Source organism: Bos indicus x Bos taurus, chromosome 25 (genome assembly GCF_003369695.1).
Source record: "Bos indicus x Bos taurus breed Angus x Brahman F1 hybrid chromosome 25, Bos_hybrid_MaternalHap_v2.0, whole genome shotgun sequence".
Lineage (NCBI taxonomy): Eukaryota > Metazoa > Chordata > Mammalia > Artiodactyla > Bovidae > Bos > Bos indicus x Bos taurus.
The window spans coordinates 28,980,155-29,001,689 of NC_040100.1; the positions used below are offsets into that span (position 1 = coordinate 28,980,155).

At 42.1% G+C, this 21,535-nt stretch overlaps 1 protein-coding gene across 6 annotated transcripts in view; it reads left to right on the forward strand.

Moving 5' to 3' along the window:
• The window catches only part of PARN (poly(A)-specific ribonuclease), a 179,350-nt gene that overhangs the window by 8,450 nt on the left and 149,365 nt on the right, over window positions 1-21,535 (forward strand). For all 6 annotated transcript variants that reach the window (XM_027526579.1, XM_027526575.1, XM_027526578.1 and 3 more), the window contains 7 exons: window positions 2,626-2,686; window positions 11,285-11,450; window positions 12,605-12,670; window positions 13,744-13,782; window positions 15,133-15,175; window positions 16,301-16,381; window positions 19,064-19,120. In XM_027526579.1, coding sequence (XP_027382380.1) covers window positions 2,626-2,686; window positions 11,285-11,450; window positions 12,605-12,670; window positions 13,744-13,782; window positions 15,133-15,175; window positions 16,301-16,381; window positions 19,064-19,120 — 513 coding nt within the window. The remainder of the gene's footprint in view (window positions 1-2,625; window positions 2,687-11,284; window positions 11,451-12,604; window positions 12,671-13,743; window positions 13,783-15,132; window positions 15,176-16,300; window positions 16,382-19,063; window positions 19,121-21,535) is intronic.

Sequence of the window (21,535 nt, forward strand, 5' to 3'; positions counted from 1 at the left end):
CTTATTTCAGAACAGGATGAAAAGGGAAGATATAGGGGAAATGGTTGCTTACTTCACACCACAGAAAACCTGGACAGATAGAAAATGATGTGCCTGTATCTGTGTGTGTGTGTGTGTATGTGTGTGTGTGCGTGCGTGCACATACCTATGTATATTTGATTAAGTTGCTCATATTTTAAAAGAACTTGTGTCAGGTAATAAAGATACATAAAATACATAAAAGTATATACAATATATAAAACCTTTTAACCTAAGATTAAAAATAAGTAAGTGAAAAATTGGAAGAAAAGAAAAATGAGGGTGTGATTACTGTGTTATGATTAGAACACAGAATTCGTGCCAAAGAAAGTCTTACTTTTGGCCTACCTCAGAAGCTTGTCTCTGAGCTTCCTACCAGGCAAGACAAGGGGGAAACACACCATCAGTTCTGTGGCCCAAAGGATCAAAACGGACCAGGACTCAGGACCAGTTCAGCTTTCCTCAGATTAGAGACCCTAAGACATTTCCCTTTCTGTTATCATCGTATTAGTTGCTCAGTCATGTCTGATTCTTTGTGACTCCATGGACTGAAGCCCACCAGACTCCTCTGTGCATGGAATTCTCCAGGCAAGAATACTGGAATGGGTTGCTGTGCCCTCTTCCAGGGGATCTTCCCGACCCAGGGATTGAACCCAGGTCTCCTTAAAATTGCAGGCAGATTCTTTATCATCTAAGCCATCAGGGAAGCCCTCTGTTATCATAAAGAAGTCATTAATGTAGAAGACGTTGTCTTCAGCAGCATCTCTAAAGTGAGTACGGTAATGAGCTTACTGGAACTAGGAGAGCATCCTCAGTCTAGACTGATGGTGTAACATCAAGTATGGCTCTATAAGGGGTCAGATTTAACTGTTCTGAATTTAGTTACTTCAGTTGCTCAGTTATGTCCGACTCTTTGAGACCCCATCGACTGCAGCACGCCAGGCTTCCCTGTCCATCACCAAATCACGGAGCTTGCTCAAACTCATGTCCATCGAGTCGTGATGCCATCTAACCATCTCATCCTCTGTTGTCCCCTTCTCTTCCTGCCTTCAGTCTTTCCCAGCATCAGGGTCTTTTCCAATGAGTCAATTCTTTGTTATCAGGTAGCCAAAGCATTGGAGTTTCAGCTTCAGTATCAGTCCTTCCAATGAATATTCAGGACTGATTTCCTTTCAGATGGACTGGTTGGATCTCCCTTGGACTTGCTGTCCAAGGGACTCTCAAGAGTCTTCTCCAGCACCACAGTTCAAAAGCATCAATTCTTTGGCACTCAGCTTTCTTTATAGTCCAACTCTTACATCCATACCTGATTACCGGAAAAACCATAGCTTTGACTAGATGGACCTTTGTTGGCAAAGTAACGTCTCTGCCGTTTAATTTGCTGTCTAGATTAATCATAGCTTTTCTTCCAAGGAGCAAGTGTCTTTTAATTTCATGGCTGCAGTCACCATCTGCAGTGATTTTGGAGGCCAAAAGATCATGCCATGATCTTCATTTTTTGACTGTTGAGTTTTAAACCAGCTTTTTCACTTTCTTCATTCACTTTCATCAGGAGGCTCTTTAGTTTACTCTTGCTGTTTCCTGTTTGACCACTTCTAATTTACCTTAATTCATGGACCTAACAGTCCAGATTCCTATGCCATATTGCTCTTTACAGCATCAGACTTTACTTCCATCACCAGTCACATCCGCAGCTGGGCATTGTTTTCTCTTTGTCTCAGTCTCTTCATTCTTTCTGGAGTTATTTCTCTACTCCTCTTAAGTAGCATGGTGGACACCTACCAACCTGGGAATTTCATTTTTTCAGTGTCATATATCTTTCTCCCTTTTCATACTGCTCATGGGGTTCTCAAGGCAAGAAATTGGAGTGGCTTGCCATTCCCTTCTCCTGTGAAGAACTCTCCACCATGACCCTTGCGTCTTGGGTGGCCCTTTACAGCATGGCTCATAGTTTCATTGAGTTAGACAAGGCTGTTCTGACTTAAAACAAGAATAAAATTAGAGAAGCTCAGTGATGTTTTCCACTCTTCAGTCAGTTGAGTAAGGACTTTGTGAAATTTTTCCCATTCTTGTGTATTGTTACTTGATATTTTTGCTACCTTTACTTTTATATTTTGACTTTGAAATACGTGTTTAATAAGTCTCTTTACTGGGAATTTTTCTGTATTATTATGTTGAATGTAAAGAACATCCAATTAAGATTTTGGGCTTCTAGAATCTAAGTTGAAGTGAATATTGATACCTTATAATTTGCACAGTTGTTCCCTTAAACTTGAACCTGGGGTGAGATAATAGAAATACATTTAATTTTTATTCAGGAGTTTCCTCCTGTTGGGAGAATATAAGTTCACCAAGTAAAATTTTCTTAAATGTTGGGTAACAAAGGATATTTCTCTCATAAACTATAGGAGAGAAGCCCAGATAGTTGAAGTGAATGAATGGACAGTTCAGCAGCCGTGGAGTAGAAACCCCTTGTCCTCTGACCCGTGGCATGCTGCCCCCTTGCCTGGTTGCCTTCATTTACTCCCCAGAGTTATTTCTCTGCTTCTGTTCACACACCTGCCATGAACATCACTGAAATGCATGTTCTATTTACTCTTGTTTCAGAGCTCAAGCATTGACTTTCTAGCAAGCCAAGGATTTGATTTTAATAAAGTTTTTCGCAACGGTAAGATTACATGTGACCTCTCTTCAGAGCTTGTAAATCTGGATTCGGTTGAGAATTATCTTTCTGTGCGTACTATCTGAGACAGAGTCTCGGATTTCCATTCCAGCCTATGCGGCCATTAAAGTTTTTATTGTGCCCCACTATTGAAGGCCTGGTCAAGCATGAATGGCACAGGAGAGGAGCTGCTGCCTCATTTAGCTCTAATGAGGCCTCTTGAGTCCCCAGATTCATTGAGTGGAGCTTGTGCTGTTACTGGTATGACTCAGTCGTCTGGCAGACTCCCTGTGGGGTATGTGTCTCTGTTATCTTTCACTGAGACAAGTGCTGCAGTGTCGCATTTTCAAAAACAGCCATGTTTCAGTAACACTGTGATGGTCTTTGGAGGAAAAAATTCATTTCTGACGGCTAACTTGCTGGTGTGATGTGCTGACCAGCAACCTGGCGGGGTGGGGAGACCAAGTCCTAGTCCTTATCCCCAGCATAAGGCACGATCCCTCAGAGAGGTGATTGTTAAATATTTAATTAATGAACCCTGGATGTTCAAGCACGTCAGAGTGGCTTTTTTTCCTCCATTCATTTATTTCCTGGAAAGTGCCTGGGAAAGCCTCTAAGCCTGTCTTGGTCCCAGCAGTATTAAATGCCTGCTGCTCTAAGGTCAGTAACTACTTTTCACTTAATTATTCTTGTAAACTATGTTCTTTGCCATGGTGGATGTGTTACTGAGTAAGGTAGGGAAGGAGATATTTCTCAGCAAAGGTTCTAGAACATAGACTTCAACTACAGTCTCTCTCCCTCAGCATGATCTCCTTGTAGGGTCTTTAGGACCATGTCATGTTATTTGTTAATTGCTTCAGTGGTGCTGCGTCTTCATATCTACTGATGATTTTGATTTTTGGAAGTGCTAAAAAAATTTTGAATCCAAACTGCTTAACCTAGTGGGTAAACCCACTGGATAACACAATTTGGGTATAACAAAGTAATTTTATTTCCTGTGGCTCATGCTTGACTCTGAAAGCCACTATAAAATACAAATTCCACATGTAATTAGAGCACTATGATGGAATGTGTGCAGTTTTTTTTTTTGGTGCACTGTGTGGCATGTGGGATCTTAGTTCCCTGACCAGGGATCGAACTTGTGCCCCCTGCATTGGAAGCATGGAGTCTTAACCACTGGACCATCTGGGAAGTCTTATCGCAGAAATGTTTTGAAGGAACTACTTTAACCAGATTCCTATGAATGTGTTTTCCAGCCTGAGGATTTTATTTTCATAGAAGGAGAGAAACAGCTAAATAGGAGGATGCTTCATTTTCTAGTTTTGTACTCAGACCTTGGAGTATTTTAGTCACAACTCCATCAGGGCTCCCAGGCCATCTGTTATTACTGAGGCTCTTATCCCTGTGCTTTAAATCTGACCCAGACCTTCACTTCTCTTCCTTATTAAATCTTTCCACTCTAGGGTTTGCGCATGCCAGAACCTTTCTTTCTGGCAGTCTCCTTGGAAGTACCTCTGACTTCCTTGTCTGAAGTGGAACCAGGTGACTGCGGTCACCATTCTCCCAAGCACAGATGGTTTCAGTTCTGCTTGTGCAGCCGGGCAGTAGGCCCGCCACCTTCAGTCCATCTGAGTTCTTCACAGGAGCCACGGCTCTTACCAGGGCTGTGTAACCAGCTCCGCCGTCCCCCTTCTGCTGACGTCCTGGGCATGGCCTTCACCAGAAGCCTAGACTTTGGCTCATCTTGCTGTCTATTCCTATCTCTCTCCTCCTTTCAGATGACTCCAGCATCCACACAGAGCACCTGCAAAAGCTCTGTCACGTCTGGTCCCGGGTGGTCAGCAGTCCTCGCTTCTGCCTCCCCTTAGCTGTCCACTCCTTTAGTGGCATCATGGGTCTTATCAGCAGGCACTGTGCCCGCCTCCATCATTTCTCCTTGACAGCGCCTCCTCTCGTCCTTCACATCCACTTGGCTACCTCATTTCAGCAGTTGGTTGATCTCCGTTGCTTTCTCACTGTCAGTTACCTTCTACTCTCTGGTCTAGACTTCTCTCCTTGTCCACCTGGTCCATTATTATCCTTTCTTCTTCCCCTTGCTCCTCTCCACATACTGAACTCGTCTAGCTAAGTCCTAGGGACGGGGGAGCCTGGTGGGCTGCTGTCTATGGGGTCGCACAGAGTCGGACATGACTGAAGCGACTTAGCAGCAGCAGTAGCTAAGTCCCAGCCTTAGTTGGTTCTGATCGTTCACTGTCTTTTTTCCTGAGCATCTGCGTATTATAGTAGAATGGGACATACCTGAGCTCATTTGTCACTTTAAATTTATGAGCACTAGCATCAAGTAAGGACTCCATCATGCTCAGAAATCCTACTTCTCTGACTTAGAAATTCCCTTTCCGACTTTCTACAATATCAGTATTTTTACCATCTCTCTTGGGGCCTCCCTCTCAGCTGCTGGTCATGCCTCAATGAAAATAGAAGCCAGCAGGCAAGAGCCAGTTTGTGTTCTTACCACCAGACCCACAGGTCTCCCCGCCGAGCCTGGGCCCGGCCTTTTCACAGGTGTCTTTAGAGGGCTAGTCCCTCCCTCTGTGTCAGGCACTGGCTCTTCAGGTTTGCCCTTCTGTCTGCTGGATGTTTTCCCTTTTCTGCTGATCATACCATCAACCTTTGTAAACATTCTTTTAGTGCAGAGCTCCTTAATCTAGTCCATGGGCCGCTTTCCTGCCATAGATAGAGTTCCGGAGTCTGTGAATCTGGGGAAGGCGGTGAGGAGTTGACATCTATATTTTGTCTAACCTTTAACTGAATTTGTTCATTTCTTCTGTTAGGAATGTAGGCAACAACCCAGCCACATTAGCAGTAGCAGGAAGTTTGTCCTCAAGTGAAATCCTAGGTATCTTCAAATGGCATTTTCGTTTTGGGAGATATCTTGAATATTGTTTGCCCTCATCAGTACTTTGAAGTTATCATAGTTATTTCACCTGCCATTAGGTCTTTAAAAAAATTTATGTATTTAATTTACTTATTTGGCTGCACCACATCTTAGTGCAGCACTTGGACTCTTCGATCTTCATTGCAGCTGTGAACTCAGCTATGGCATGCCAGATCTAGTTCCCTGACTAAGGGTTGAACCCGGGCCCCCTGCATTGGGAGCACAGAGCCTTAGGACCGGTGGGGAAGTCCCTGCCGTTAGGTCTTCTTAATTTCATATGTTGACCAGGAAGCTGGTATCTTATATTACTATATCATAGATATAAAAAAAAGTTCTTGGTAACTATTTCAGTATAACTGCTTTTCTTTATAATCTTGTGTATTTTATTTTATGCATTGGAGAACATCATTTTGAGGAAGGGCCTGTAGATTTCACCCGACCACCAAAGGAATAGGTGGCACGTGAAGATGAATCACGCCTGTGGGAATATCTCTATCTCAGAATAACTCTAAGCAAAGCAAACCCATCCTCCTCACTTGACTCCACATCCCCAGCGTCCCTTCTGGCCTGTGATGCTCCCACTCGAAGGAAGGCATCTTGAATGGGGTGTTTGCTCTCGCTGTTTCCGACTTTTCCCCTCTGGTTTTCTCTTCACCCGCCAGAGCCGGTCTGCTGTCCTCAGCCCTCCTCGGACTTGAGGTTGGGTCATATGCCAGGATCTCACACCTTGTGGATCCTTTTTTGTCCTCACTCCGCCTGTGGCGGAATTTGACCGGGCGGATGTTGCGCCCTCCTCCCCTGACGCTCTCCCCTGGCTTTCAGACTCTTCGTTCTGTGCTTTTCCTCCTGCCTCCCTCTGGACTCCTCCGCATTCTGACTGACTCTTTTTCGTCTCACCTGGCTTCAATGTTAGTCTCATACATTCCATGGTTTCATTTACTTTTTATTATTAAATTCTTATTTTGAAATAATCTCAGGCTTTATAAATGTTGCCAAAATACCTACCTGCCTTCCAGTTTCCTGAATGTTGGCATTATACTGTTTGCCTTGTTGTCCTTTCTTGAATTACATGCGTGTGTATAATTTTTCCCCCCAAACCATTTTCGAGTAAGTTCCAGACATAACATTTCTTTATTCTTAACTACTTCAGTGTGCATTTTCCTAAAAACAAGTACCTTCTTTTATACAGGACAGTAATCCAAATTAGGAAATGGATGTTGCTTCAGGACTGTTACCTCATTTACAAACCTAATGTATATAAGTTTTGCTACTTAGATTAAAAGAGAAAAACAACTACTCCCCATCCAGATTCAGTCTGGGCTCACATGCTGCACTTAAGCTGTCGTATCTCTCTGCTCTTTTACAATCCAGAACAATTTCTCAGTCTGTCTTTGATTTCAGTACCTTGACAATATTTTGTAGCGGAGGCTAGTTTGTGGCATGCCCCTCAATTGGGACTTTTTTGATGTTTCCTCAGCCAAGTCTACAGGCATCCATTCGTCTCGGGCAGAGATACTGCAGATGTGTGCTGCTCAGTACATCATATCAGGAGAATGTGGCACCAGTGAGCCGAGTTACTGATGATTATAGCTTTTCTTTTTACTTTTAGCAAAACACACGTACATCATCTGTTAACCATTTCTAAGTATACAGTTGGCTGGTATTAAGTACATGCATATTGTTGTGCAGCTTTTGGTGTTTGTAATGTTGATCAGACTTCTTCAATTAGGAGTAACAGGCAAATTTGGCCTTGGAATACGGAATGAAGCAAGGCAAAGACTAATAGAGTTTTGCCAAGAAAATGCACTAGTCATAACAAACACCCTCTTCCAACAACACAAGAGAAGACTCTATACATGGACATCACCAGATGGTCAACACCGAAATCAGATTGATTATATTCTTTGCAGCCAAAGATGGAGAAGCTCTATACAGTCAGCAGAAACAAGACCAGGAGCTCACTGTGGCTCAGACCATGAACTCCTTATTGCCAAATTCAGACTGTAATTGAAGAAAGTAGGGAAAACCACTAGACCATTCAGGTATGACCTAAATCAAATCCCCTATGATTATACAGTGGAAGTGAGAAATAGATTTAAGGGCCTAGATCTGATAGATAGAGTGCCTGATGAACTATGGAATGAGGTTCGTGACATTGTACAGGAGACAGGGATCAAGACCATTCCCATAGAAAAGAAATGCAAAAAAGCAAAATGGCTGTCTGGGGAGGCCTTACAAATAGCTGTGAAAAGAAGAGAAGCGAAAAGCAAAGGAGAAAAGGAAAGATATAAGCATCTGAATGCGGAGTTCCAAAGAATAGCAAGAAGAGATAAGAAAGCCTTCTTCAGCGATCAATGCAAAGAAATACAGGAAATCAACAGAATGGGAAAGACTAGGGATCTCTTCAAGAAAATCAGAGATACCAAAGGAACATTTCATGCAAAGATGGGCTCGATAAAGGACAGAAATGGTATGGACCTAACAGAAGCAGAAGATATTAAGAAGAGATGGCAAGAATACACAGAAGAACTGTACAAAAAAGATCTTCATGACCCAGATAATCACGATGGTGTGATCACTGACCTAGAGCCAGACATCCTGGAATGTGAAGTCAAGTGGGCCTTAGAAAGCATCACTACGAACAAAGCTAGCGGAGGTGATGGAATTCCAGTTGAGCTATTCCAAATCCTGAAAGATGATGCTGTGAAAGTGCTGCACTCAATATGCCAGCAGATTTGGAAAACTCAGCAGTGGCCACAGGACTGGAAAAGGTCAGTTTTCATTCCATTCCCAAAGAAAGGCAATGCCAAAGAATGCTCAAAGTACTTCACAATTGCACTCATCTCACACGCTGGTAAAGTAATGCTCAAAATTCTCCAAGCCAGGCTTCAGCAATATGTGAATCGTGAACTTCCTGATGTTCAAGCTGGTTTTAGAAAAGGCAGAGGAACCAGAGATCAAATTGCCAACATCCACTGGATCATGGAAAAAGCAAGAGAGTTCCAGAAAAGCATCTATTTCTGCTTTATTGACTATGCCAAAGCCTTTGACTGTGTGGATCACAATAACCTGTGGAAAATTCTGAAAGAGATGGGAATACCAGACCACCTGATCTGCCTCTTGAGAAATTTGTATGCAGGTCAGGAAGCAACAGTTAGAACTGGACATGGAACAACAGACTGTTTCCAAATAGGAAAAGGAGTTCGTCAAGGCTGTATATTGTCACCCTGTTTATTTAACTTGTATGTGGAGTACATCATGAGAAATGCTGGGCTGGGAGAAACACAAGCTGGAATCAAGATTGCTGGGAGAAATATCAATAACCTCAGATATGCAAATGACACCACCCTTATGGCAGAAAGTGAAGAGGAACTCAAAAGCCTCTTGATGAAAGTGAAAGTGGAGAGTGAAAAAGTTGGCTTAAAGCTCAACATTCAGAAAACGAAGATCATGGCATCTGGTCCCATCACTTCATGGGAAATAGATGGGGAAACAGTGGAAACAGTGTCAGACTTTATTTTTCTGGGCTCCAAAATCACTGCAGATGGTGACTGCAGCCATGAAATTAAAAGACGCTTACTCCTTGGAAGGAAAGTTATGACCAACCTAGGTAGCATATTGAAAAGCAGAGACATTACTTTGCCAACAAAGGTTCATCTAGTCAAGGCTATGGTTTTTCCTGTGGTCATGTATGGATGTGAGAGTTGGACTGTGAAGAAGGCTGAGCGCCGAAGAATTGATACTTTTGAACTGTGGTGTTGGAGAAGACTCTTGAGAGTCCCTTGGATTGCAAGGAGATCCAACCAGTCCATTCTGAATGAGATCAGCCCTGGGATTTCTTTGGAAGGAACGATGTTAAAGCTGAAACTCCAGTACTTTGGCCACCTCATGCGAAGAGTTGACTCATTGGAAAAGACTCTGATGCAGACTCTGAGAGTCCCTTGGACTGCAAGGAGATCCAACCAGTCCATTCTAAAGGAGATCAGTCCTGGGTGTTCTTTGGAAGGACTGATGCTAAAGCTGAAACTCCAATACTTTGGCCACCTCATGCGAAGAGTTGACTCATTGGAAAAGACTCTGATGCTGGAGGGATTGGGGGCAGGAGGAGAAGGGATCAATGGAGGATGAGATGGCTGGATGGCATCACTGACTTGATGGACGTGAGTCTGAGTGAACTCCGGGAGTTGGTGATGGACAGGGAGGCCTGGCGTGCTGCGATTCATGGGGTCGCAAAGAGTTGGACACGACTGAGCGACTGATCTGATCTGATGAGTCTTGCTTGAGACAATTATTGTTGCTGACAAATGATGATTTTTCTAACTTCATCATTTGTTCCACAGTTCGTTAACTGTCCCATGACTTGTAATGCCCCCTTTCATCCTGATGACACCCAAATTTGTATCTCAATACCTTTCTCCTGAGCTTTAGGCTTTTATTTGTAGCTCTTCACTTATATGTATATCCCTAGATGATTTAATATATCCAGGAGGTAGCTTTTGGCTTTATTGGGACAACCATATCCATTTATTTACCCACTGTGTATGGCTGTTTTCATGTTAGAAAGATGTTGACATCTCATGTTGCCACAGAGATCTCCATATGGCCCATAAGCCTAAAATGTTTATTGTTTGTCCCTTTAAGGAAAGGTGTACTGATCTCTGATCTAAGCGGTTATCTCCTGCCTGGACAACCACAGTGGACAGTTCCTTCTGGCTGACCTCCCTACTTCAATTCTCATAGGAGTCCAGATGGTCTTTTAAAACCATGGAGCAGGGCTTCTGTGGTGGTCTAGTGGTTAAGAATCCATCTTGCAATGCACATGGGTTTGATCCCTGGTCCAGGGAGATTCCGTATGCAGTAGGACAGCTAGCGGGCACCTCACAACTACTGAACCTGAGTGAGCTCTAGAGCCTGTGTGCGCTGCAGCTAGAGAGTAGCCCCTGCGGTCCACAACTGGGGAGAGCCTGTGTGCAGCAGCGAAGACCCAGTGCAGCCAAAAATGAATAAATAAATATTTTTTAAAAAGCACATGAAAATATGGAGCAGATAATGTGATTATTGTGCTTAAAACCTTCCAATAGTATCCTGTTGTTCCTAGAATAAGTAAATTCTTACCGTGGCCGCTAAGGGCCCGTGTAATCTTGCCCCATTCTGTCCAGCCTGACATTACTCCGTTTTCCTGCTTACAGCTTCCTTCTTCTGGAACTGTTTGTGGAACAGTCCAAGCGTTTCTGTCCTTTAGGCATTTATGCCTGTTCCCTGCCTGAAATACCCTTCCCCCAGCTCTTGCATGTCTGATCCATGCTCACCTTTTGGGTCCTCCTGCCCGGTGGCCTTCTCTGGTTGTCCTAAGGTGTTCCCTTCACTAGCAAGCAGGATGCATCCCCCTTGTTCATCATTAGCTCATTGGTGCCTGGTACAGTGCCTGGCACAGTGTGCATGCCAAGTCACAGCCTGAGAGATGAATGAATGAACGAGCACATGGAATGAAGGAAATAGACATACACGTTTCAAAATCACTTGCTTTTTCCATTGGATTTTTTTTTTTTTTTTTGAGCTGTAGTCAAATATGGTCTTTCCCGAGTCTTTTAGTCTCTGTGGTTTGTTACAAAATTTTTTATGATAAACAGTGACCTCTGTTAATGCACACTTTTAAAAATTCTGTTCAGGAATTCCGTACTTAAACCAGGAAGAAGAAAGACAGTTAAGAGAGCAGTATGATGAGAAGCGTTCACAGTCCAACGGTGCAGGTGCTCTGTCCTACACGTCTCCCAACACTTCAAAGTGTCCCGTGACAATTCCTGACGATCAGAAGAAGTTTATTGACCAAGTGGTGTAAGTTCTAAACTGAAACCAGACGTGCGGTGAGACGTGTGTCTTGGGGCAGGATTGATGCCTGTATCTCAGGCTTGTGCTACACACAGAAGTGTGATGTGAGGGTAGGATTTAATTGTGGCATACCTGAGTTTGTGTTACATGTTGTTGTTCAATCGCTAAGCTGTGTCTGTCTCTTTGCGACCCCATGGACTGCAGCATGCCAGGCTTTTCTGTCCTTCACTGTCTCCCAAAGTTAGCTCTAACTCATGTCCATTGAGTTGGTGATGCCATCCAACCATCTACTGTCAGTTGTAAATTGAGCTCTGTACTGTGCGCAGAATTGCAATGTGTCACCAGGCCAGAGACTGCCTTGGCAAGTGCGCAGACCTCTTGTGTGGACCACAGGCCTGACAGCCACTGTTCCCCCGAAAGCAGAGGCCCATCCAGATATTGCAACATATCCATGTTTGTTTTTCTGTTGTGGTGAAGTTTCTGACAAGCACATGTGCCACGGGAGGAGCATCTGGTTTTGCTCAGTTAGTTATCAGTATAGCTACTGACTCATTGGAAAAGACCCAGATGTTGGGAAAGATTGAAGGCAGAAGGAGAAGAGGGTGACAGAGGATGAGATGGTGGAATGGCATTACTGATTCAGTGGACATGAACTTGGGCAAACTCTGAGAGATGGTGAGGGAGAGGGAGGCCTGGAGTGCTGCAGTCTATGTTGTCGAGAAGAGTTGGACATGACTTGGTGACTGAACAACAAAACTACTGTACTAGGAAAGTAAAAATGTAAATCACTTGTATCGATGAATTCTTGAGAAGTTGTCACTAACTCATTAATAACAATGACAAATTCAGGCTGGGGAACACATGTACACCCATAGCAGATTCAAGTCAGTGTATGGCAAAACCAATACAATATTGTAAAGTAAAATAAATAAACAGAAAAAAAAATACCAGAGAGAGGAAGAAGATGTAAAAAAAAAAAAATAACAATGACAACAAGAATCTGTCAAAGTAAAGTATTTTAAGCTTTACTGAACTAAAAATTTATGATTTGGCAAATTTACATTGTCATACGTTATTGCTTTTGAGTATGATGGTTCTGTTGATTGACAGCTTCATTCTTTAATGATCCTGATGGTCATGTTTTTATTCTAATTCTTCAGAGAGAAAATAGAAGATTTATTACAAAGTGAAGAAAACAAGAACTTGGATTTAGAGCCATGTACTGGGTCAGTTGCCTTGAATATTTTCACTTGTTCTTTTTCGGGAAAGGTAGATGATTTCTGGCATGTGCTCTCTTTGGTCTCTTAAAAACATTCATAAATAGTCTTTTTATTATAGGTATGTTCCCAGGATTTCAGCACTAACTTTAGCATTAACGCAGTGGGGACCATGGTATATTGAGACTGAATGAGTGCTTTGTCCTGTCCTGGAGGGAAGAAAACTGTTGTGTAATTTTGCTTTAAGTCATGCCCAAGGGTGGTGTAACTATTGTAGCCTTGATGTGTGCTTCATACAGAAAGGCTTCGGAAGAGCAGAGTCCATTGTTAGGCTATTTCTGTCCTTTTCATTTCTCTCTGCAGTAAAAAGCATCGGTGTTTCAAAGAGTCAGTAACTGAAACAGCCTGCTTTCCTTCCTTTTACTTTGTGACTAGCTTCACAGAAGTGTTAATGCATCTGTCTACTTAAAATTCTCTTCATACAACCACAGGAGGTAATATTTTGGTTGGATAAGGACTTCTGCCTCTCCTATAAAGGCAGTATAATAATAGCAGTGATAAAGAGCATTTTCAATTCATTAATTCTCTTGGAGAAGAGAATGGCTACTTCAGTATTCTGGCCTGGAGAATTCCATGGACTGTTCCATGGGGTTGCAAAGAGTTGGACATGACTGAGCAACTTTCACTTTTATGTTCAATTCATTAATTAGACTGTGTGGTGACATAGTTGTGGCACACGGGCTTCTCTGGTTGCAGCTTGAGTGCATCTCTCTAGTTGTGGCGTGTGGGCTGAATTGCCCCTCGGCATATAGGATCTTACTTCCCTGACTAGGGATCAAACCCGAATCCTCTCCATTGAAAAGTGGACCACCAGGGAAGTCCCAGTAAAGAGCATTTTGATGAAGAAAAGTGGTGAGGAATCCTCCCACCTCAAGCATCCTCTCTGTTCTCTTTTGCATGTTAACTGTCACTTCTAATGAAGCCTCTTTTAAAACTGATACGGTCTTTCCCAATCAGTGCTTGGTCAGTTTGAATTTTCCTTCAATGATCACAAATTAATACCTTTTCACTTGTTTTCGTAGGTTCCAAAGAAAACTGATATATCAGACTTTGAGCTGGAAGTAAGTGTTTATATTATACATGAGGGTTCTGTGAGGGACCCAGAATTAAAAAATTAAATGCAGTTTTTTAGCCTTTATTTCATTTTTGATGTTCTGCTGGTTTTGGTGACTTGACCATACCATGTTCTTGGGCAGTGCTTCATTTTATTACTGTTTCCCCCCAGTTTCTTAGGTTAAATACCTGCTTAATTTATTTGCTCTTGCTTCTTAGTAGCTGCTGTAAAGGCTTTACAGTTTTCTTTTAATGATCAACTTGGCGAATCCTAAATTGTAGTATTGTTTTTGTTCTTTGAAGGTATATGATAAAGATTTGGCTTTAAGACCTGGGAAATACTCAGGTGAATGCTCTTTGTTTTTCTTTTTTGAAACAGGATAATTTTTATTTAGATTCTTGTCATTTAAGTTAACTTTTTAATTTATGCAGCTTAAAATATTTAATTATATTAGGCTGCCTTCTTTACTATACTTTAGTAGCATCGTACACAGAATTTTTAATTTCATATTTTTGCTGTTTATAAGAAATATTGAAATAAATTAGATTAAATGAAAGGCGAATGCTTTTTCTAAAGCAGGGATTAGACCATGGGTGGGTTTCAGGATGCCTGTGAATCTCCTGAAATAATATCCAAAATTTTGTATGTGTTTTTTTCTGGAGGTATTTCCATTAGTTTAATTATATTTTCAAGTGAATCTCTTAACTTAGCAGTTGAATGTCAGGATTGGACAGATGGATATTTGCACTTGACTTTGGGGTTTTTGTTCTTTCGTTAGAATCTGCCAGTGGCATGTACACTGGGAATTTACTTTGACCAGACTAGGAAAAGGGCCATTATTATTTGATCAGGCTCCTTTCCTCTCATGTTATCCTTGCAACACACTCCCCATGGGTTCCAGATCCCTCTCCTTGGCAGATGCCAGCTACTGTGCAGCTTACCACAGAGCTACTCATCTCAAACCTCCCCTGTGTGCCCCAGACCATCCAAAGAGACCTTCAAAATTCTTCACTTAGGAAGTAAGCATTGTGACATTTAGAAGCAAGATTCGACTGTGGGGTAATGTGTTGACTGTATTATATGATGCCTGACATTTCAGAAACTGCCTAAGTCTTAAAAACTTAATTTGAAATCAGATACATTGCTGTATTCTAAAAGCAGAGATAGGGAAACATTTGGAAACTGAAATATTATGGAATAGGCTTACTCTACAGTCTTCCTTGTGGTAATATTTATTACATACTTAATAAAACTGATGTAATGAAATTATAGCTATAAAGTTGTTTTAAAAGTCCTTTAGGGTCTTAGCTGTCATTAGCTCGTCTACTGATAATCATGTTTTCTTTCTTTTCTTTAGGTATCCCAAAGGCATTCATGTTGAGACTTTAGAAACCGAAAAGGTAACCCCAAGGCTTATCCAGGGCCAACATTAAATGCATTGAACCAGTGCCACAATATTCAAGTACAAAGTGCAATCAGATCAAGAAGTTGAAAGTCAGAGTTGGCTCCCATACGTATGAGCTGGGTGACATTGGACAAGTCATTTCTCCGCTGCCAGCCTCAGTTTCCTCACTTGTAAATCCTTGCATGAGCGTGGTAATGATGAGCTCCACTGTCTCACAGCAAAGTAGTAGATGGAACTGAATTTTGTAAACTTGAGAGCATGCAAATGTTAGTACACGTTCTCATCATCACGGAAAGCTGATATGCATGGTACTCATGTAGTAATTTCTTCTTGTTACATGGGCCACTAAAATTGGGTTTTAGAATCTGGGGCATCAGCAGTCTGTCATCATGTATTCCCGGAGAGCAGTGATAGAACCGAAATGGGTAGTGGTGGGCTGATGGTGGGTTCCTTTGACAGAACTATAGAATTTTAGAATTTAGTTCTTGTTCTTAAGTGAGATGTCTAATTACATAAGAGATTGCATAAATTAAATCTTGCTAGAAGATAAGTCTCAAACTTTGACACAGGAGGTTTTGTGGTGTTTGATTGATCCAGAATGCAGTGTGAGAAAGAAGGTGCTAGTTATCTGACAGGTTACTGGAAAATCCAGGATTTTTCTTTTATGTTAATGAGAAATGATATAGAAATTTAAAAAATTGAGGTATGGTTGACTTATCAGTATTAGTTTTAGGTATATAATATGATTCAAATTTATATGGGTTACATAGAATTTTTATTTCAAAACCAACTACTTTGAAATCCGTGTTCAAATGCAACATCTTAGTGTCCATTATGAAGTGTCTTACTGACACAGTCTCTTGATATTTATAATTGACTCTGTTGGGGTGAATTAATAAATCATAGGAAAATGTCGTGGAAACAAGGAAATGAATTCTAGTTTGTAAAGCAACAACTCAACTTTTGGTGGCATTTCAAGATACTTTGAGTGTGTTTAGCCCCTGAAAGACTGTGCACTGATAAAAATTATAACTTCTAATGGTGGCAGAACCTGAATTTCAGAGGGTGAGGAGGGTCAGGTAGCTTCCAGAAAATTGTATATCTCCTTTATGTCTTTTAGAAAGAGCGATATATTGTTATCAGCAAAGTAGATGAAGAAGAACGCAAAAGAAGAGAGCAACAGAAACATGCTAAGGAACAGGTGATTGAACTACACTCATTTCCTTTGGGTGAGAAATGGCAACAGAATTGTAGATCCTGTGTTGGATTCAATTTAGTGACTCATTTTCTCCCGTATAAGAATTGAATTCATAGCAAAACCTGAAAGAGAGTGAGGGAAATCTAAGAGTAGGTATTTAGACGTAGCCAGCCAAGTGAGGGTGGCATCACGATGGACCGTCTTCACCTCCATGAAGCATCTCAGAGCAAGAGTTAGTGGTTAGCATTCAGACTTTGTGTCACTGAGCGTCTCGGCCCATTAAGTGGTCTCCCTGTGGCTAAATTCAGGCCCGGTTACCTGGTTTTCCTAAAACAAAGTTGAGACGATATGGGCCTACAGATGCATGCTCATAGTTATGTTGGAACCTCACTTTGGTTGTCCTCTGGAGAATGGATTCTAGCAGGAAGACCAGTTAAGCTGAACAGTAACCAGCTAAGAGACGCTGGTGGCCTTAAACAGGAGAAAGTGAAGTGGAAATGTTAAGCGGTCTTTCGTGTCCAACTCTTTGCGACCTGATGGACTATAGCCTGCCAGGCTCCTCTGTCCATGGAATTCCTCAGGCAAGAATACTGGAGTGGGTTGCCATGCTGTCCTCCAGAGGGGCTTAGCTTTGGGAATAGGTGTTTTTTTTCTTTTAAAAAAATTATTCTATTAAAAAATTTAATTCTGGGGAAGTATGTAACATGAAATTTACCATCTTTGCCAGTTTGAAGTGTTCAATTCTGTACTGTTAAACACATTCACATTGTCCTACAACCATTACCACCATCCGTCTCCAGACTGTTTTTATCCTGCAAAATTGAAACACTATACCCATTAACTAATAACTTCCTATTCCTCCCGTCCCCCAGCCTCTGGTACCCACTGTTCTACTTTCTGTCTATGAATTGGACTCCTCTCAATGCCTCACAAAAGTGGAATCAGATAGTATTTGTCTTTCTGTTACTGGCTTCGTTCATTTAACATAATGGCACTTTGGGTTCATCTTTATTGTAGCATGTGTCACAATTTCCTTTCTTTTTAAAGTCTGAATAATATTCTATATACCACATTATGTTTGTCCATTTATCTGTTGATGGACACTTGTGTTGCTTCTGTCTTTTGGTTCTTGTGACTAATGCTGCTCTGAACATGGGTGTCAAGGACTCTCTTGAGTCCTTGCTTTCAATTCTTTGGGGCGTATACCCAGGAGTGGAATTGCTGGATCATACGGTAATTCTGTTTTTAATATTTTGAGGGACTACTGTGCTATTTCCCACGTGACTGTACCACTTTACATTCCCACCAACAAAGTACAAGTGTTCCACTTTCTCCACAAAACCATCAGTGCTTTTTAGACTCAAGAGTAATTTAAGGAAGTGAACAATTTCAGTGAGGGTGAAATGGGAGAGCAGGGGACTTGCAGGTTTCTGGGAATTAAACTGGACCTGGTGAGTTTTTTTTTATTTAAATTTTTGGCCATGCCACACAGCGTGCAGGATCTTAGTTCCCTGACCAGAAATAGAACCCATGCTCGTTGCAATGGAAGCACAGTCTTAATGCCTGGACCAGGGACATCCCAGGAGAAGAGTCATTAAGTAATTTAGCTGTGAAGAGACAAGGAGAAGGAGAGTGGTTCCCTAGAGCTTAGAGTTAAGGAAAGGATTTCAAGATAGGAAAGAAATTGAGTCTATTTAAGCACCATCATGAAGAAAACAGGAGGGAAGAAGCTGAGTGGCAGTGTCTCAGTGTGGTGCTATACAAATTTTATAAAAATGCATTTGACCAGGAAAAAAGAAGGTGGCGGGGGTGGGGGGCGGGCGGTGCTTCCCTCTTGGCTCAGTTGGTAAATAATCCTCCTATAGTGCAGGAGACCTGGGTTTGATCCTTGGGTTGGGAAGATCCCCTGGAGAAGAGAATGACAACCCACTCCAGGATTCTTGCCTGGAGAATCCCATGGACAGAGGAGCCTGGTGGGCTACAGTTCATGGGGTCAAAAAGAGTCTGACATGACTGAGCAACTAAGCACTCACTCAGGAAAAAAAAAATCAGAGAATTCTTGATTTAACAGTTGGTCTGAGTGGTCCTCCTCGGAATGGAATGCAGTATTAATTTGGCCAGCAGGTGGCAGCTTTTAAAAGTCCCTGTTTCTAGGGCAACTTCTTGTTTAGTCCTTAAGTTGTATCGGATTCTGCAACCCTGTGGACTATAGCCCACCAGATTTCTTTGTCCATGGGATTACCCAGGCAAGAATACTGGAATGGATTGCCATTTCTTCCTCTAGGGGATCTTTCTGACCCAGGGATTGAACTCATTTCTCTTGCATTGGCAGATGGATTCTTTACCGCTGAGCCACCATGGAAGCCCTCAAGGCAGCTTGAGGGATGTGGAGATTTCAACAGTTGATTGGAAGTGATGGGTATACCCTAGCACTGTTAGCTTAGTAACTAATGAATAGTTTGCCACTTGCTCATCCCTCTCTCAGAAACAGAAAAATGGTACATGCAGAAATCATTTCCAACGCAGTTGTTTGGGGGTGATGGACTCAAAACATGGGAAACAAAAGTTATCTAACTGGATATAAAATTTCAGCCTCTGGTTTTTTTTTTTGCCTAGATTTTAACTTATTCAAACAAGGAACATATATATTTCAATAGTTGGTTTTTTGTTTTGTTTTTAAATTAGGAAGAACTGAATGATGCTGTGGGATTTTCTAGAGTCATTCATGCCATTGCTAATTCGGTGAGTGAAACAAACTTAGTAATTAATTTCCTGAACATAACATTTACTGTGAAATGCCACGTTATCATTGCAAATCCATCATCTGGTCACATTGATATTAGAATGTTTTCCTGGTCTGGAAGGAGAAGTTAGAACTTCATAAAGATAGCTTGTTGTCATAATGCGCTCAGTGTGACATTATAATTGCTGAATTACATCCAAACCATTTTTTTAGAAAGCATTTCTGTTAAAACGCAGAAGAGGATTATACTGTGATGGCCTTATGTGGCTCCATGAAACTGATATTTATTATTCTTAAAACCAACAAGTAGCAGAATAGCAAACTAAAGAAGATGAGGAGAAATAATCCAGTTTTTGAAACCTTGTATTCCTTCATTAAAAGAAATCTAGAGGATAAAAATAATGGTGTTGAATTCCTCCGCTTAACTGAATCTTGTATCTTTGTTTTTTAAATAATTTTATTTATTTATTTAGGCTGTGCTGGGTCTTTGTTGCCGTGAGGGCTCTTCTCTAGTTTTGGCGAATAGGGGCTCCTCTTTAGTTGCAGTGCGCAGGCTTCTCATTGCGGTGGCTTCTCTTGTGGAGCGTGGGCTCAGTAGCTGCGTCTCCTGGGCTCTAGAGCACAGGTTTAATGGTTGTGGTGCATGGGCTTCATTGCTCCCCAGCATGTGGAATCTTCCTGGGCCAGGGATTGAACCTGTGTCTCCTGTATTGGCAGCTAGATTCTTTACCACTACCTCTGAGAATCCCTGAATGTTAAATTTTAATAACATTAGATACATTTAAAAAATGTTTCAACTGTTTATGTAAATGTGCTGGAGGGTTCTGTGATAGATATAGTAGATATTTTCCCTCCTTTCTTACATCCTTTAAGAAAAGAAGCACGCCCATCCTGCACAGGGAAGCTGGGTCTTGCTGCTGGTTGTTCTGTTGAGTTACCCATCCAAGTCACACTGCTTGCCTGATGCTAAACTTCCCTGGAGTCTGAGACCTCCTTGTCCTTGAGTAGCTGGCCTAAGGAGAAGGCATGGTCTCCCTCGAGGAGTCGTCTTGTCCCTTAGATGCTGAGCTCTGCATCGGGGAAGCTTGAAGGCGGTGCTCCAGGAGTCCATGGTTGTCTCAACAGCAGGTGTAGCCTTGTCAAACAGGAGCACTTTCGGGGAGGCAGTCACTGTCCCCAGCAAGGGGTAAACAGAACTTAGACCTTGAGAGAGAGAAGGGCTGGCTTCTTAGGAGCTCTTTCTCTCAAGTAAATGATGTTACCGAAACAGAATAGAACCAGGGATGAGCCTGGAGAAAAACAAAGGTGTGGGTCTCTTGAGAAGTAGCTAAAAAGCTAGTTTAAAACTCAACATTTCAAAAAACTAAGATCATGGCATCTGGTCCCATCACTTCATGGCAAATAGATGGGGAAACAATGGAGACAATGACAGACTATTTTCTTGGGCTCCAGAATCACTGCAGGTGGTGACTGCAGCCATGAAATTAAAAGACACTTGCTCCTTGGAAGAAATGCTGTGACAAACCTAGATAGCGTATTAAAAAGCGGAGACATCACTTTGCCAACAAAGATCCATATAGTCAAAGTTATGGTTTTTCCAGTAGTCATGGATGTGAGAGTTGGATCGTAAAAAAGGCTGAGCACTGAAGAATTGATGCTTTTGAATTGTGGTGTTGGAGAAGACTCTTAAGAGTCCCTTGGACTGCAAGGAAATCAAAGCAGTCAGTCCTAAACTAAAGGAAGTCAGTCCTGAATATTCATTGGAAAGACTGATGCAGAAACTGAAGCGCCAAAACTTGGGCCACCTGATGCAAAGAGCCGACTTATTGGAAAAGACCCTGATGCTGGGAAAGATTTAAGGCAGAAGGAGAAGAAGGTGACAGAGGATGAGATGGTCAGATGGCATCATTGATTCAATGGACAATAACTTGGGTAAACTCCGTGAGATGGTGAGGGACAGGGAAGCCTGATGTGCTGCAGTCCAAAGAGTCGGGACGCGACTGATCAACAGCAACAAGATTGCATGTATCCAGAGAAGCAGAGAGGGCTTCCCTGGTGGCTCAGTGGTAAAGAATCTGCCTGTAATGCAAGAGACTTGGGTTTGATCCCTGGATTAGAAAGATCTCTTAGAGAAGGAAATGGCAACCCACTCCCGTATTCTTGCCTGATATATTCCATGGACAGAGGAGCTTACTGGGCTACAGTCTGTGAGGTCACAGAGAGTTGGACTTGACTGAGAGACACACACACACAGAAGCAGAGGGGAGTTTCTGGTCGTGTTTGCTTACATTATACACACTTAACCAGCCGTCTTCAGAGCAGTGGTGGATTGATTGAAGCTATCCCTGAGACAGATGTGGGGCAGCAGTTGGCTTTGAGCTCCCATAACCAGCATGATGGTTTAGGGGGCTTTT